This window comes from Microcaecilia unicolor, chromosome 1, assembly GCF_901765095.1.
Source record: "Microcaecilia unicolor chromosome 1, aMicUni1.1, whole genome shotgun sequence".
NCBI classification, from domain to species: Eukaryota; Metazoa; Chordata; class Amphibia; order Gymnophiona; family Siphonopidae; genus Microcaecilia; species Microcaecilia unicolor.
Genome location: NC_044031.1, coordinates 359,910,728 through 359,930,079, shown reverse-complemented (window position 1 = coordinate 359,930,079; position 19,352 = coordinate 359,910,728). Strand labels below are relative to the sequence as shown.

Here is a 19,352-nt window from a genome sequence, read left to right as displayed (position 1 = left end):
AGAGAATCACACGAATGAGGTGATTAAATTAGCAGATGACAGAAAAGTATTCCAGGTTGTTAAAACTTGTGTGGACTGTGAAATATTGCAGGAAGACCTTAGGAAATTTGAAGATTGGGCATCCAAATGGCAGATGAAGTTTAATGTGGACAAATGCAAGGTGATGCACATTGGAAAGAATACCTGATGCTAGGGTCCACCTTGGAAGTTAGCAACCAAGAAAAAGATCTAGTTGTCGTTGTAGATAATATGCTGAAATATTTTGTTCAGTATGCGGCGGCAGCCAATAAAGCAAACAGGATGCTAGGAATTATTGGAAAAGGGATAGTGAATAAGACCGAAAATACTATAATGCTTCTGTATCGCTCCATGGTGCGACCTCACCTTCAGTACTGTGTTCAGTTCTGTTTGCTGTATCTCAGAAAAGATATAGCGGATGTCACTTTTCAACCTCTCCTGGCCGGTACATGCAGCCTTATTTGATTCTCTCGGGGCTGATTCTAACAATCTTCCTCTTTACAGCTCCCTTCTGAAGTACAAACAGCTTCTCAGGTTAACCCCAGCAGTGTTTCACCATTCACCTCAGGAGAGCAAATCCTTCTCCAGATGCACGCCAACACCACTTTACAGTTCAGCTCTAGAGGGCAGTCAGCTTCTCAGGTACACGTCAGTATAACTTTACAGCGCACCTCTTGATTAGGTCCAACCCCTAACTCTTCACCCCAAATTACCTCTGGGATCAGAGCAGTGCTCCTTCCTCACTGCCAGTCAACATCTCTGCGACAACCACCCCATACAACAGAGATTGGCCAGTTCAAGATTGTTATTGCACACAGGAAAATATGTGCTCTGCCGTGAATGCAGGGCTTACCCCCTTCTCCAGCCCAGACTCGGGGCTGTAAACCTCCAGCAGTAACACTCCACCTACAGGATAAATTCCTTCCACTCTTATCACAGGATTCAGCTCTAATTCAAAAGGACTACGGCTTCTGAGCAAGAGCAGAAACTTCCATTAGTTCCTCCACTGATTCCTCCCTCTCCTTTTTGAGGGGGTGGACTCCCAATCCATGGAGTCCACCCCCACCCCACCCTCCAGGTGTTCATCATTCTCCTGATAATCTTCCGTTTCCCAATCCGTCCCCTTCCCCTCTGTCTCCTGGGAATTGTAGTTCTTTCTCCGTTCCCCCCTTCCCTGCAAGTATTTCCGGGATCTGTATTTCCCTCCTTGTCTTCGTAGTGTAGTAACTTCTTCCTCCACAAGAGGGTGCCCCCCCTTCCTGGTGAACTCTGGGTTTCGTAGTTCAATGTTCCTGCCGGACCAACCCCCTCCCTGCTGGATTTTTGGGCTTTTCCCTGCCTCTGCCTAGCAGACTCCTTACACGGAATTAGAAAAGTTCAAAGAAGAGCGACCAAAATGATAAAGGGGGTGGAATGCCTCTCATATGAGGAAAGGCTAAGAGTTTAGGACTCTTCAGCTTGGAAAAAAGATGGGAGATATGATTGAGGTCTACAAAATCCTGAATGGTGTAGAACAAGTAGAAGTAAATCAGTTTTTTTACTCATTCTAGAAGTGCAAAGACTAGGGGACACTTGAGAGAGTTACTTGGATGTACTTTTTTAAAACAAATAGGAGCAAACGTTTTTTCACTCAACAAATAGTTAAGCTCTGGAACTCCTTGCCGGAGGATATAGCAACAGCGGTTAGTGTAACTCAGTTTAAAAAAGGTTTGGACAAGTTCCTGGAGGAAAAGTCCATAGTCTACTATTGAGACAGACATGGGAAAGCAACTGCTTGCCCTGGGATTGGTAGCATGGAGTGTTGCTATGATTTGGGTTTCTGCCAGGTACTTGTGACCTGGCTTGACCACTATTGGAAACAGGATACTGGGCTAGATGAACTATTGGTCTGACTCAGTATGGCTACTCATGATCGCATACAGGACAGCCCCATAGGTCAACCAAGAAATACTGAAAGCAAAAAGGATATGCCACAAACTAGAAAGAAATGGAGCAGCTACACAACAGAGGAGAACAAGAAGTGCTGGAGAAAGACACTAAGACTATAATAAAGTCAGAAAACAAACTAGAATGAAGTTTTACAAAATATACATTGGGACAGGACAACCAAAAAGCTATTTAATTTTTTGATTAAATTATTGGATACCCAAGCAGTAAAATCCAGACCTGAAGACCCCCCCAATCCACAACTAATCTGTCCACATATTTTGAACAAAAAATAGAAAATATCAGATCAAGCCTACCCACCCCTGAGTCCCCTATTGAAGACTACTTAGAAGCACTAACTAGATTAGCAATCAGAACACATAAGGGCAAATAGAACATGGACCTCCTTTCAAATACCATCAAACAAAGAGATTCACACCCTACTTAATAAATATGTAAAATCACACTGTATATTGAATGAAGTCCCAATGCCATCATGAAAAAAACCACCCAACTGTGGTATGTGGAACTACTAACTTAAACACCTTTCGTTCTCGCTAAGCAGAGGAGTTTTTCTGAGTAGCAAAGGAAGTATAATACAAACTCCACTCCTCAAAAACACCAAGATAAAGAAGAATGGCTTAACTATTACAGACTAGTGGCATCCATCCCCCTCCAACAACTAATGACCTATCTGGACCATCATTCAGTACTACATAAATCTCAGTCCAGTTTGACCACATTATAGCACCAAATCTGTACCTTTGTGAGTGAAGTAAAAAAAAAAAAGTTAAGTATGGGCAGATCTGTCTTAATCCTACAGTTTGACATGCCCAGTGCGTTTGACATTGTGGACCATGACATACTGCTATATCTGATGGACACCATAGGAATCAGCAAAACTGTATGGAACTGGTTTGAAGAATTTCTCAAAACCAGATCCTGCCAGGTTAAAATGTCAACAGACATCTTCTCCGCATGGGCTCCAAAATGCAGAGTGCCACAGGGGTCGCCATTATCGCCAGTCCTCCTCAATATTCCCATGGCACCACTAGGAAGGAAACTAGAGACAAACGGTTTAAAATCATGCCTTTATGTGACCAATATAATGATCCAGATACCATTCACAGGGGACGTTCAGGAAATAAAACATGAAATTCCATCTGGGCTGGAGACAATGGAAACCTAGGCTTATATATTTAAGTTGAGACATGTGGTAGTCCACTTTTAAAGGTAATCAATAGAAATAAAACAAAATAAAACATGGAAAAGAAAATAAGAACTTTTTTATTGGACATAACAATACGTTTTTTTGATTAGCTTTCGAAGGTAGCCCTTCTTCATCAGATCGAAAATAAGCAAATGTTGGTAGATGACAGTATATATAAGTGAAACATCAAAGCATTTCAGTGACAGTCTAACAGGATGAGGGTGGGTCGGGTGGGAGACAGGGAGAGCCGGGTGGATGAGGGACAGGGAGATATGCATGGAGATAAGAAGGTGACAAAGCAGTACAATTTTATGGTTTATAATGGGCTAGAAACCCCAGATCTTTAAGTCATGTCTGGTGGGTGTCAAAATATTTAATCATTCTGTCTTTAAAGGTCTTACGTTCCTGTATTGTTTTAAAGTTCCCTTTTAGGATTCTTACCACAAAATCACTGGTACAGTGTTCTGGTTTTGTAAAGTGCTGCCCCACAGAGGTGACATTCTGGTTGGTACTAGCATTTTTCATATGGAGTCTATGCAAATTAAATCTCTTCTTTAGCATCTGACTTGTTTCTACAATGTAGCACTCTTCATCGCATTTTTTACACTGAATGATATATACCAAGTGGGAAGATGAGCATGTGAAGGATTCCTTAATGTTGAATATTTTTCCTTTGTGAATGACTGTGGGCTCCTGTGAAATGTTTTGGCATAGTTTGCAGCTGGATATATTGCAAGGATGTGTGCCATTCTCTTCTTTTTGAGTCTGTGTTGGGAGCTTACTTCCAATTAGCTTGTGTTTTAAGTTGGGTGGCTGTTGAAGGCCAGCACTGGTAGGGATGAGAATATCTCTTTCAGTAATTCATCATATTTAAGTTAAAACTCTTCCCTGTACTAGGGACCCCCCACCTGGAATGCTATATCCACCAGAATCAGGATCAATTATACCTACCAGAGCTTTAGGAAGAAGCTAAAAACCTTCCTGTTCCCAAAGCCTACCACATGATCGTTAACCTCATGATCCCAGTGCCTATACTCCGAACCCCTGCACTGTAATAAGTTATTGAACAAATTGATGTAAACCGCATTGAACCCTTGACAGGGGATTTTAGTGGTATATAAGCCCTGATTTGATTTAAAACTAAATAAAGAGAAGCCCACTATGCCCCACCAACTCACAAGACATAAAAACAGACAAATCACAGGTACCCCCTGGAAAATAACTTTAAAATACTAGGCATCCTAATAGACCAACATCCTTACATTTGACCAGACATCGGCAGTAGCCATCAAAATTTTCCGTACACTCTGGAAGCTGAGACTAAAACCTTTTCTCCACATCATTGTTTCGATTACCGGTACAATCACTAACACTATCCCAGATTGACTATTGTAATAGCATATACGCAAGATGCAAAGAATCCAGTCTAAAGAAATTACAAACAACCCAAAATATGGCAGCCTGATCTTCAAAGCATCTTGCTGTCGACGAATGACTTCTCTACTGCAAGCACTCCACTGGCTCCCTGTAAAATCAAGAGTTCAAGACCATTTTCATTATTTACCAAATACTGAATGGAATAGTCCCGGAGTACATGTGCTCTCTAATAAACCTACCACTATGAATCGCCATATTGGGCGTAAAAAACTATTATTATACTTGCCTTCCTACAAAGGAGTGAAATTCACATTTGAATCAGGATTCCCATACTTAGCATACAAATTATGGAACACACTACCCACAGTCATAAAATGGTCTACCTATTACTTGATCTTTTGCAAGGCCCTCAAGTTGCAGCTGTCCAGCAAGTTTGAGCAAGATAAAGGCTAAGCACACTAACCTCCGCCCCCCCCCCCCCCCCCCCCCCCCGTGTTTACTAAGCCATGCTAGCTAGCAGTTGCCACATTGCAGTGCTGACACAGCCCATTCAAAGTGAATAGGCTGTGTCGGCATTAGCACACTGGCAGCCACTAGCGCAGCTTAGTAAACAGGGAAGTAAATAATTAAAGTATACCATATAGACTCTTAGTTCATCAGTGATCTGAGCAATGATATTTAACCAAACGATTACCCCTACAGCATTCCTTGACTACCGAGTTATGCAGCCCAATATTGTTTAACATTCTGTTTTCCTAAAGTAATATGTTCCATGTAGCAATACTATTATCTATAATGCAGTCCATATAATAACACTGTTCTTTGTATCTTCACTGTTATACTGTAAGGCACATTGACATAATGTGGGGTATAAATATGAATAAATGAGAACATAAGAAATGTTACACTTCAGGGTACTTAATATAATTTCTATGACCTTTCACATTTGGAAAAGATTTTACAGGAACATAGCAAGTGATTTGATGTTTAGGTTATGTTGGAATGAGATGAGTTCTGTAGACTTGTTCTGTCTTTGTTCTTACCTTGCTTTGATTAATTTTCTTGGAATTTTGTCCTCCTTTTCTCTCCCTAAATGTGGGCTGTATTATTATTATTATTTCCTTATGATGTTCAATATGTTTGTCTCTTATTGAGAACATGTTATTTATTTCTTTTGTTTCTTATTCTAATGAATGAAATATGCATTATTTCAAATAAAAAGAAAGAAAACACTCCTGGGTTTCTTTTACCATTATTGAAACCTCTCTGTTGGGATTCCCTAAAGATCCTTTTTCAACAGTATACTTCAAGGATATTCCACACTGAACCATACGCTCCTGGGCGACTATCAGCTTTTCCCCCCAATTTAATTTAAAAGTTGGGACTAAAGTGAGCCCACAATTAGGATATCTTCCAAAGATAATAGCATAGGAAGAAATGTCCAAGGAGAAAAAGAGAGAATTTTTAAGACACCTGCAAGGGTGATGACTATTTTAGTGGTGTACCGATTAGCATATTTTACTATTCGTCCAAATGCAAATAATGAAAAATTATTCAGCTGAATACAGATAATGGACATTGAGCTTTAACATAACAAATAATAAAAGAAGCAATGTGAAATCAGAGATCAAGTGTTTATTTCAGTAAGATTTAGCACAGAGCCCCAGATTATTCATATTTGAATTCAAATCACTATTTGGCCGAATACGAATAATGTGTTTGGGGCCCTATTCGGAGCCAAATCATATTGATATGAATATTCAGTACAGCCTTCATCTTTCAGTACAGTTGATTTTTATCTGTTTTCGGAGGGCTTACAAAAACAAATAAAAGTAATTAAGGTGGGATTTGTATCTGGGTCCTGTTGTTTAGCGTGGACATTGTACATAGGTGCAATAAGATGAAATTATGCACTTCAGAAGTAAAAATTGTCTTTATAGTTACCCTTTTGCATCTCACAAATGCTGATACTTATATTCTGAAGATCATAAGCATCCATTTCTTTCCTTCACCAATTTTTCTTGCAGAAGATGAGACCCATCCAGTGGATTTGAGCTCTCTCTCAAGCAAATTATTACCTGGTCTTACCACATTGGGCTTTAAAGATGAACGCAGAAATAAAGGTAAAAATGAAGTAAAAACTGTGCAGTTTACACATTTTTCTTCAAAGACCAGCAGTTCACCTAGTGATGACATCCAGTAGCACTGACATAGAACATTTTTTTCCAGAGCTGCTTATTGAATATTTGTAAACCCCTATGAGCATGCACAGCAATTATTCCTTATCATCCCACCAGACCAGTCCAGACACTTGCGTTTTTGCCAGCAGGTGGAGACTGAGCTGTGATGTCATCACTTAAGAACCTTCTGCAACCCCCTGGGCAGTCAATATTTTTCAGTCTCCAGCAGGTGATAGGCTTCCTGTCAACCTCTTGTGGTCTAATAGGACTTTATTTCCATTTCCTTGATCAATTATATTAACAAAAAATGAGAAAATAAAAAGGTGGCAGGGGGTAGAGTTGTGGCTTTTTTTCTTTTATGTAAATCTTTTTTATTCAAAAGTTAACAGTAGGCAATACAGCACAATGCAAAATAAATCCACAAACCACAATTAGAACAGTGAACCAAACATGACTAGCATAGAAAACAGCAGCTCCCCTGCCCCCCTAACTCTCTCCCCTTCCCTACCCACTTGGTTACATGAGGATGCACCAAAAGAAATCCAGACCGCTATCAATTAATTGAGAGGAGTCTGCTGGCTGCAGGGTAGACCAGACATGCTCCCACAGCATTGGAATCTTTTCCCTTTGACAGATGCAATATCTTCTATGTCCAGTCATTCTATAGAAACTAGCGTGATCATCTATGACCTGCAGTTAGAATAAGTTGGTGGAGTAGCCTGTCGCCAGTGTAATAGAATAACATTTTTTCCCGTGAGGACCAGGCACCTGAGGAAATCCAACAGACCGGAAGGTATGGGACCAGATCATTTGTAATCCTCAAACAAATGAGTAAGGGTCAAGTGTAAAGGACATGTCAATTGAGAAATAGTCACTTGCATTATCTGTGTCCAGAATGATAGGATCACCAGGAAATACTCCAGAACATATGTCCCAGCGTGGCGGGAGCATGCTGGCATTTTGGACAAGTCGCAGATGTCGCAAATGCCACTTGCATAGTTCAGTGCGGAGAAATATATAATCTTAGAACAAATTTATATTGTAATTCCCATAGTGCAGAATGGAATGTGCAGTAGTAAACACATTGAGCCTGCAAATAGGTGGGAAAATGTGGGATAGAAATGTAACAAATCAATAAATGACAAAGAATTTTGCAGCTGTTGTAGTGAGATGGGCACTATTAAGTCTTCAGACCACTGTTGAGCTAACCGAGCATAATTCAAGTCTTCTGTAGGGTCTTGCAAGTCTTTATGGTGATAGGCTAAAGGTACATGGTTCTGTGAACTGAGTGTGAGGGCTTCATTCAAGGTCTCTTGAATATTTTCGCTCTATGGGATTGTAAATAAGCAAAATTATCTGAGAGTGGGAGTGAGTGAGTGAGTATTGAACTTTCAGAGTGTCAAATGGTTGTATGTTTCTATCGTCTGTTAGCAGTTGTTATAAATAATGTATGTCCAATGCTCTCCAATGGCAAAAACCTCTGAATCTGTGCCCGGGGGAAAGTCTGGGTTATGGTGGAGAGCCAGATATGGAGTCAGTGCCACAGAGAAATGGAGTCTTCTACATATCCAACGCCAAGCAGCCCGCGCCGTTCACACAAATAGGTTATGGCTTAAAAGTGGAGAAGTGCGATCTGGCATAGTGTGAAGCTGCCAGCTAAAATGAAAATTAGTAAACAAATTTGTCTCTCGTTACAGAAAAATCCCCTTTGCCTCGATACCAGTCATTGATGTATCTCATAATACAAGCTACATTTAGATAACATTCTTTTAAGATACCCAACCCTCTGTGTGACCTAGGCTTCTACAAGACCATGATGGATACGCGAGTGCAATTCCTCTGCCATAAATAAATTTACAGCAGTCTGTTAGCACCCACTCATCTCTCACTCATAAAAACAAAGGGAGCATCTGCAAAGTGTATAACAACTTAGGGACTAGTACTATATTATACAAAGCTATATGCCCCAGGAGGGTAACTGGATATGCACACCAGAGCTCAAGCATGCACCTCGTAGATAACAACAACATCGTAACATTCTGAACATAGAGCTCAGACAAAGTAGCAAGAATATACACCCCCAAGTACTTAAGGCACCCCTCCACCCAGATAAATGGAAACTCCCCTTGCCAAGATGCACGTACCCCCGTGGAGGATGGGAGAACCCGCGGCTTTGCTACATTAAGACAGAAGCCAGAGAGCCTGCCATATTCATGTAATAAAGCTATGAGCACTGAGAGAGAAGACCGAGGGTTAGTAATAGTCAAAAGCAGGTCGTCTGCAAAGGCCTTAGCTTTGAAAGCCCGTCCCTGAAGAAGTACCACCTCCAATGTAGCCGAGCTCTTCAAACGTGCATAACGGGTTCCAGAGTAAGTATAAAGAGTAACCAGGATAATGGGCAACTCTGCCACATTCCACAACAAATAGGGAAGGTCTATGTTCTCGAACCCCATCCATAAGTAGCGCCGCCCTTGAATCTGTATAGTGTTTCTACCACCCGTAAATGCCACCCAGAGATACCAACATAGGAAAGAGTTTCAAATAAAAAGGGCCAAAGTACCTGATTGAAGGCACGTTTCGCATCCAAACTCGTTACTAACATGGGAATGTCCTTCCACTGGCAATAAGAGTGCCAACAGTAATTTACGAATGTTAAGGACTGATTGTCGGCTCCCATCTGATGTTCATGAATAATCTCCGGTAAACTCACAGCCAGATACGAAGCCAAGATGCAAGATAAAATTTTTAGATCAACATTAATAAGAGAGTGGGACGATAACTCTCTGGGACATCCAATGGGCGGTCAGATTTGGGTATCAGACTAACCAAGGCTGTATTTTCATGAAGGGGAAGGCTTTGGGACTCTACTACCGCCTCATAATGACTAATTAAAGGCCCAAACAATTGAAGCTGTAACAGTTTGTAAAATTCCCCTGAGAATCCATCAGGACCAGGTGCTGAGCGCTACTTGAGGGCCTTATTAGTCTGTTGCACCTCTTTAGCGGAAATGGGTTGGTTAAGTGTATCCCGGAACGGAGATGAAAAACAAGGCATACCAAACCATCTAAGATATTTCTGAATTTTAGCAACGACCCTCCTATTCACGGGTTACCCAAGCTAAGAGTTTTCTCATTTTATTACTGAAATGAGAAAATGTGTACTGGCAATAAAGCATCAATCGTGAGGTGCATTCATAAATGTGTGAGCTCAGTGTCAGCCGGCCTGCAGTGTGTCAGAAGCACAGGGCGTGGGGCGGACAATATATGTACACCTTACCACTTTCAACTATGATCCCTTGTGCCAGGCGGTTCTTCCTAGCACTTAAGCAGTTATAGCTCCATGCATCACCACCTTCCCCATGGGACAAAACAGTGAGGGCCGCAATGTGTGTAGCACATTCTGCTCAAAATCCGCCCATTGCTTCTGTAAATAATCCAAAAACTCAGAAGAGAACAGCTAAAAAGGGAATCTCCACCCATATTTCTGGAAAAAGTATGAAACCCCCTGTAAATCAAACCATACCATAGTGTGATCCGATATCTCTTCTGAACCAATGATAGCAGAAGCAACTTAAGAAAACAAACTTCTGCTCACCAAGGTATAATCTGTCGTGGAGTGTGATGTACTCAGGATTTGTGTGTGTAATCATGTTCCTCTGGAGGTAGGAGCCTCCATGGGTCTAGTAAATCTAAAGCCCAACAAAAAGACTGCAGGTCAGTCTCTCTGCCCACTGTGCCATTAGAGTTCCAGGAAGAGCGATCTAGATGAGGGTCCATAACTGCGTTGAGATCAACCGCCACCATGAGGGGAAGGTCAATGTGCTCAATACATTCCTGTAATAATTGTTTATAAAAGGATCTATCTCTGGGGACTGGTCCGTACACCCCCACAATTACCAGTTCACGCCTGTGTAGATTAAAGTGTACTCCGACATGATGGCCCCTCTCATTTTGAAAGATCTGGCAAGCCGTTGAGAGCACCATCTTCTGTACTAGAATAGCCACCCATCTCTGTGACCCACTGCCGAAGAGCAGAAAACTTCTCCCACACACTGACGACGCTAGGTTCAACCATGGACAACCTAGTTTCTTGAAGACAGATTGTCGGCTTTATGCCTATTCAGTACCCCCCAAATTTCAGTGCATTTTATGGGAGATTTTACACCACAAACATTCCAAGATACAATACGAGTTTCACCCAAAGGAACATTACTCACGGCCCGAGAAAAAAGATCTTGAAACAAAAAGCCACCACCTTTAAGAAATAAGCTCTACTGGGCACCCAGCCTTACCTGGGAGCAAAAAAGCATGCCAGAAGTGTAATGAGAATTTCAGTTGCCACACACTTCTCACCCAACCTCTCACACAACCAAGCTTCCATCTCCAAACCCAATCCCCTTCCCCATCATCCATATGCCATCCACCTTACTATCTAACAACCCACCCCCTCCCCCCCATGTGTCCATGGTAATCCCAGGATCCGTTGGTTGGCCCTCAATCTGTTTTCCAAGTCATCTAACAGAGCAGCTTGTCCCATAACCTGCTTCTCAAGCGCAAATAAACATTTGTAGGCCCCATTCCCCGTATCCTCCTTGGCCCACACCCTCTCCTCTAGTTCCGTCATGCGGCGAGTAGTATCTACAGTGAGAGACTCCAAGTTGGATAATTGATCCGACAGTTTCCCCAACCACAGTTCTGTGGCTTTATGTAATCTGCAACTGAAGCGGAGTGAAGAGAGACAACGGGGAATGCTCCATTGGCACTATCTTATCCTTGCTACCGTGTGCCGTCTCCCGTTCAAATTTTGCCGCTTTTTCTGGCATAAGTCCCGATTTTGGAATGAGGAATTTGTCTATAAAAGAATACTACTCCTTTCTGCAAGGGTCGAGCCAAAAGTTGTTATTGGGAGGGCAAAAGATTAGCACCAGGGCACAGGACCCCCCAGAGAGGATCAGATGTACGTCTGCCCCTCTCAACACATCACATTGTCTCCTCCTGGCTTTATTTAAAAAGAAAAAAAAAGAAAGTTAGGGGTGTAATACTTGGGAATTCCAGGTTGCTCCTCTCCCTATTAACCCTTTTCTTAATGGGTTAAGTTTTTTTATTGTGCCTCGGACCTTTCCGTTGGGGGAAAATCTAGAATGCCTGAACTTAATTACTGTTCATTGGACAGTTTGATTAACAGTTGTCTGTATCAGTGGGGGGGGAGGGGGGGGGTTAAAATCTTTGGCTAATGTTCACCAGAATCTAAAAAGGCTTCTCTTTGAAAGGCTTTTGTTTTTGATTCTGAACCTCCATACAGGGTCTCTGGTGTGTTTTCACTGTTGCAGTGATGGTGGTGGCAACCACCTTACAAAACTAAGGAAATTTTGGTCCACCCTTATTTAAAAGATTGTTCAGAAAAGCGAAACGGTTGCAGAGCAAGTGGTGCGCTTCTTACAAGAATTGGGATCGATAGTTGTGACCTTAGAATTAGTTCCATAGGCCAGGATTTGCATGACAGCATCTCCCAATGGTCTCCACAGAGTCAGGAGTTCCATCTTGCACTACCACTAGCAGCAGTTTGTCGAAAGGAAAGAGTTGGGAAACCTCAATTTGGATCCTTGTAATGATGGATGCATGTTTCTCAGTTTAGAGGACATATTGTCTTGGCAAATTAGCACAAGATCGATGGTCCTTGGTGGATGCACAATGGTCAGTTGACCCTCTGGAAGTATGGGTGAACCGTTTTACTCTTCTGGAGTTTCATCAGCTACTTCAAAATGAAGCACTAAGGTTTCTCTCGGACAACACAACGGCAACTTATATAAACAAACCAATAGGAGCATGAAGTTTGCAAGTGGCAGAAGAGATGCAGATGTTGATGGATTGGGCAGAGGAGAAGACATCTCAATGGCACATGTAGCTGGGACCAAAATATCTATGCAAATTACCTCAAGAGGAATTCCATGGATCCAGGAGAATAGTCTATTCGAGGATGCTTTTTTGGAAATGGTACAATGTTGGGGTTATCTGATTATGGACATGATGGGCAAAAGGCCTGAATGGGAAGTCAAAAAGAATAGGTTCAGCCATGGCCATGGTTGGGATAGAAAAACATCAAGGTCTAGAAGGGTTGATTGTTTCTTCCAGGTTGGCCAAGAAGACCCTGGTATGAGGGCTTGATGCTTCTGAAAATAGAGGATCTTCTCTTTGAGTGAAGAACACATGTTGGTTCAAGGTCTGATCAGCATGCCAGGTGCATCCGTTTTGTCTGACGGCAGATAGAGACCTGTACGGTTCATCCAGTCCTATAAGATACACTCATTGTATGTGCTATTCTATATGTATACCTGACCTTGATTTGTCCTTGCCATTTTCAGGGCATAGACCATAGAAGTCTGCCCAGCACTAGCTTTCCTTCCCAATTGCCGGTGTTGCCACCCAATCTTCGCTAAGCTTCTATGGATCCATTCCTTCTGAACGGGATTCCTTTGTGTTTATCTCCCGCATTTTTGAATTCCATTTCTGTTTTCATCTACACCACCTCCCGCGGGAGGGCATTCCAAGTATCCACCAACCTCTACATGAAAAAATACTTCCTGACATTGTTCCCGAGTCTGTCCCCCTTCAACCTCGATTCATTTCCTCTAGTTCTACCGCCGTCCCGTCTCTGGAAAAGATTTGTTTGCGGATTAATACTTTTTAAAATATTTGAACATGTGTATTGTATCACCCCTGTTTCTCCTTTTATTCCAGGAATGTTCAAGTCAGTAAGTCTCTCCTCCTACATCATGTAATGTAATCCTGAATGTAACTCACCTTGAGCTACTACTGCAAAAGGTGTGAGCAAAATCTAAAAAATAAATAAAATGCAAATCCCTTACCATTTTTGTAGCTTTTCTTCGCACCGGTTCATGTCTTTTTACATCCTTAGCAAGATACGGCCTCCAAAACTGAACACAATGGGCATCAGCGCCTCCCTTCTTGCTGGTTACACCTCTCTCTATACAGCCTAGCATCCTTCTGGCTATGGCCACCACCTTATCACACTGTTCTGTCACCTTCAGATCCTCAGATAATATCACCTGAAAGTGTTTAGGGCCTAAGCTGACATCACAAATCATAGGACACAAACTTTGAAACAACTCATTGGCTAGATTATATTCTGCTTACATCTGCAAGTTCAGTGGTTCAGGGTACTTTCCAGATTTGCTAGTGGTTCCAGTGAAGTCTAACATTTATAGAAATGCAGAAATATCATACATTTTTCCATATTACATCTGCATGCTCAGCCATCTGCATCCCTATTCCCTTTCAAATATTCGTGTTCTTAGTGTCTTCCCAGAATCTGAACAAAACCGTTAATTCAGAAATCTGTAAGTAGGTTAAATGCATCTGTCCTGCTCTGTCTTAAAATTATCACAGTTTCACATTTTAATGTGAGTGGAGGACTGGCCTAGTGGTTAGGGTGGTGGACTCTGGTCCTGAGGAACTGAGTTCAATTCCCACTTCAGGCACAGGCAGCTCCTTAACCCTCCATTGCCCCATGTAAGCCGCATTGAGCCTGCCATGAGTGGGAAAGCGCGAGGTACAAATGTAACAAAAAAAACCCCTCTTGATATTCCCTTCTGAACTGGGAGGGAGGGGGGCTATCATTTTCATAGTAGATCCTTAATACCATCACACCCAAGATCCATCTCCCTGCCTGTGCATATCAGATTCTCACCACCTAACACATACATCTGTGGATTTCTACTCTCTAAGTGCATTACTTTGCACTTCTTTGCATTGAATTTTAATTGCCAAATATTAGACCATTCTTCTAGCTTCTGCAGATCCTTTTTCATGTTTTCCATTCCCTCCGGGGTGTCCACTCTGTTACAAATCTTGGTATCTGTAAAAAAAAAAAAAAAGGCAAACCTTACCTTCTAACCCTTCGGCAATGTCACTCGCAAATATATTGAACAGAATCGACCCCAGCACTGATCCTTGAGGCACTCCACTACTCACCTTTCCCTCCTCCAAATGAATTTCATTAACCCTCTGGTGTCTGTCCGTCAACCTTTCCTAATCCATCTCATCACTTTAGGTACTATCTTCAGCCTGTCATGTTTATTCAAGATCCTCCTATGAGGAACCGTGTCAGAGGCTTTGCTGAAATCTAAGTAGATTACATCTGTCGCAAGTCTTCGATCCAGTTCTCTGGTCACCCAGTCAAAGAATTCAATGAGATTCGTTTGGCACGAATTACCATTGCTAAACTCCCACCCACCCCTAGCTCAACTCTTTATTTATAGTCAATTATTCTAATTTAAGACAACAAAAGGGGAATTTTCATTAGAGTCTGAATTACATTTAATTAGTTTCTAAGAAGCAAACCCTAAACAAATTACAGATTACATCAGTCAAAAGGATCATTATATTCAACTGATGATATCCCTAGTACCTTAAGAAGTTTTAATTAAACAACTCTAGAATACTAAGATGCAGACAGTAGTCCAGCAGCGAAAGGGGTACTATTCAGTCTTTTGCACTGAGTGTCACATGTATAATTATCTCCCATTTGGTGAGCTGTCATATGTGTGTGCTCGATGCAAAGAGCTCCTAGCTCTCAGAGAATGAGTCCATTCTCTTGAGGCTAGAGTAGCAGACTTGGAGGTGCTGAGGGAGACAGAGGTGTACATAGAGGAGGCCTGCAGGGACGTTGTAGAGAAATCCCACCTCCAATCTGGCAGCCCCTGTGCTGCCTTGGAGGCCTTCTAAAAGGACAATATCACCCTGGTGAGGCTGGAAGTAATCCTGTAGACAGGGCCAGCATACTAGGGAATGCAATATCCTCTCGCACCGAGGATGTGTCTCCAGGAGCTAGTGCCCAAGTGGGAAGGATTAGGACGACTGTTGTAGTTGGCGATTCAATTATTAGGCATGTAGATAGCTGGGTGGCTGGTGGACATGAGGATCGCCTGGTCACTTGCCTGCCTAGTGCGAAGGTGGCAGACCTTACGCATCACCTAGATAGGATTTTAGATAGTGCTGGGGAGGAGATGGGCGTCTTGGAACATATGTATACCAATGACATAGGTAGCTGTGGGAGAGAGTTTCTGGAAGCTAAATTTACGCTCTTAGGCAGAAAGCTCAAATCCAGAACCTCTGGGGTAGCATTTTCTGAACTTCTACCTGTTTCACGCGCAGGGCTCAAGAGACAGGCAGAGCTCTGGAGTCAATAGGTGGATGAGACGATGGTGCAGGAAGGAGGGTTTTAGATTTGTTAGGAACTGGACAAAATTCTGGGGAACGGGGAGCCTATTCCGAAAGGATGGGCTCCACATTAAACAGGGTGGGACCAGGCTGCAGACATCGGCATTTAAAAAGGAGATAGAGCAGCTTTAAACTAGAAACTGGGGGAAGGCCGACAGTCGCTTAAAAGCACATGGTTCAGAATAAGGTATCTTGTAAAGGTATCACCAAAACAGAGAAGATAGGGTATCCCCCATAGGTTGCAAACAAGACCGTAGTAGACCAGGTGTCCTTAAATACAAATAAAAATCAGACAAAAGATTGCAATTTAATACTGTCAAGTACTGAGCATGATGTAAATAGGTAAAACAAACATAGTTTTAAATGTATATATGCGAATGCCAGAAACCCAAGAAATAAGATGGGAGAGTTAGAATATATTGCACTAAATGAAAAATTAGTTATAATAGGCATCTCTGAGACCTGGTGGAAGGAGGATAACCAGCGGGACACTGTCATACCGGGGTACAAATTAAATCGTAGTGATAGGGTGGATCGAATTGGTGGATGGGTAGCATTGGATATTAAGGAGGGCCTTGAATCAAATAGATTGAAAATTTTGCAGGAAACAAAACACATCTTGGAATCCCTATGGATTGAAATCCCATGTGTAAAGGGGAAAAGGATAGTGATAGGAGTGTATTATTATTATTATTATTTGTTACATTTGTATCCAACATTTTCCCATCTATTTGCAGGCTCCATGTACCTTACATAGTACCGTAAAGGCGTTTGCCAAGTCCAGTAGAGAAACAAATACAAGGTGATGTGGTCGAATAAGACTCACTACCGTCCACCTAGCCAGGATGAACAGACAGATGTAGAAATGTTATCAGAAATTAGGGAAGCTAACAAACTGGGCAACACAGTAATAACGGGTGATTTCAATTACCCGGATATTGATTGGGTAAATGTAACATCGGGACATGCTAGGGAAGTAAAATCAAGGATTGCTTTATGGAGCAGCTGGTACAGGAGCCAACAAGAGAAGAAACAATTCTAGACCTAGTCCTTAGTGGAGCAAATGATCTGGTGCTGGAGGTAATGGTGCTGGGGCCACTTGATAACAGTGATCATAATATGATCAGATTTGATATTAGCTTTAGAGTAAGTATAAACAGGAAATCCAATACGTTAGCGTTTAACTTTCAAAAGGGAGACTATGATAAAATGAGAAGAACGGTGAAAAAAAAAACTTAGAGGAGCGGCTGCAAGGGTCAAAAATTTACATCAGGTGTGGATGCTGTTCAAAAATACCAAGGGGAAAAAAAGGAGGGGTCCACACCTTCCACAAAGAAGAAACAAACACAACACCAAAGTGTGGAAGTAGAACCAAATCCAAATGACCAGCCCAAACATGACATAAGAGCATCAAAAAAGTTTATGGGGACCCTACACAGTCTGTATTTCGACAACAAGCCTTCCTCAGGGGTCAAAAATGCTTAAGAGATACCAGCAACGCAGACAGCATAAATGCCCATTAAAAGGTACAAACAGAATGCGTTACGTATGCACAGAAAACAGTCTGCAGGACCTTACGAGACTGGGAGACTGGGCATCTAAATGGCAGAAGACGTTTAATGTGAGCAAGTGCAAAGTGATGCATGTGGGAAAGAGGAACTCGAACTATAGCTACGTAATGCAAGATTCCACGTTAGGAGTCACCGACCAAGAAAGCGATCTCGGCAGCGTCGTTGATGATACGTTGAAACCCTCTGTTCAGTGTGCTGCAGCAGCTAAGAAAGCAAATAGAATGTTAGGTATTATTAGGAAAGGAATGGAAAACAAAAATGAGGACGTTGTAATGCCTTTGTATTGGTCCATGGTGCAACCGCACCTCAAATATTGTGTTCAATTCTAGTTGCTGCACCTCAAAAAAGATATAGCGGAATTAGAAAAATTACAGAAAAGGGCGACAAAAATGATAAAGGGGATGGGTCGACTTCCCTATGAGGAAAGGCTGAAGCATCTAGGGCTGTTCAGCTTGAAGAAAAGACGGCTGAGGGGGAGATATGATAGAGGTCTAAAAAATAATGAGTGGAGTAGAACGGGTAGGCGTGAAGCGTTTGTTTACTCTCTTCAAAAATACTAGTACTAGGGGACATGCAATGAAGCTACAAAGTAGTAAATTTAATACAAATCTGAGAAAATGTTTCTTCAGTCAACGTGTATTTAAATTCTGGAATTCATTGCCAGAGAATGTGGTAAAGGTGGTTAGCTTAGTGGGGGTTTAAAAAAGGTCTGGAAGGCTTCCTAAAGAAAAAGTCCATAGACCATTATTAAATTGACTTGAGGAAAATCTACTGCTTATTTCTGGGATAAACAGCATAAAATGGATTGGCCACTGTTGGAAACAGAATGCTGAGCTTGATGGACCTTTGGTCTGTCCCAGTGTGGTGCTACTTATGTAAAACCATGTTATTACGAGTCTTGCAACGTATTGGATTCTAGGAAATTCACTATCCTTTTCTTCAGCATCGCTTCCAGTACTTTTCCAATAACCGAAGTGAGGCTTACCGGTCTTTAGTTTCCAGATTCTTCTCTGTCACCATTTTTGTGAAGATGGACCACATCCGCTCTTCTCCAATCCCACGGAACCTCCCCCACCTCCAAAGATTTATTAAACAAATCTTTAAGAGGACCTGCTAGAACCTCTCTGAGCTCCTTCAATATCCTGGGATGAATCCCGTCCGATCCCATGGCTTTGTCCACCTTTAGATTTTCAAGTTATTCATAAACACTCTCTTTCGTGAACGGTGCTATATCCGCTCCATTCCCATATGTACTTTTGCCAGTCAATCGTGGTCTTTCTCCAGGATTTTCTTCTGTAAAAACAGAAGTGCTTGTAGCACATTTGCTTTTTCTTCATCATTTTCCACATAGCGATTCACAGCATCTTTCAGTCTCGCAATTCCATTTTTATTTTTCCTCCTTTCACTAATGTACCTGAAAATATTTTTGTCACCCCCCTCCTTACATTTCTAACCATTTGTTCTTCCGCTTGCACTTTTGACAGATGTATCTCTTTCTTGGCTTCTTTCAGTTTCATCCAGTACTCTGTGTTGTTTTTTTTATTGTTACATTTGTACCCCACGCTTTCCCACTCATGGCAGCCTCAATGCGGCTTACATGGAGCAATGGAGGGTTAAGTGACTTGCCCAGAGTCACACGGAGCTGCCTGTGTCTGAAGTGGGAATTGAACTCAGTTCCCCAGGACCAAAGTCCACCACCCTAACCACTAGGCCACTCCTCCTGCCAAACTTCCTCTTTGTAAGTTTTTCTGTATTTTGTGGAGAGGTGTGGTAGCCGTGTTAGTCCACTTTTAAAGGTAATCAATAGAAATAAAGCAAAATAAAACATGGA

The 19,352-nt window shown here is 41.9% G+C and overlaps 1 protein-coding gene across 3 annotated transcripts in view; it reads left to right on the top strand.

The window, feature by feature from the left end:
* The window catches only part of BRD9 (bromodomain containing 9), a 209,569-nt gene that overhangs the window by 88,477 nt on the left and 101,740 nt on the right, over positions 1–19,352 (top strand). For all 3 annotated transcript variants that reach the window (XM_030209763.1, XM_030209774.1, XM_030209755.1), the window contains exon 10: positions 6,559–6,654. In XM_030209763.1, coding sequence (XP_030065623.1) covers positions 6,559–6,654 — 96 coding nt within the window. The remainder of the gene's footprint in view (positions 1–6,558; positions 6,655–19,352) is intronic.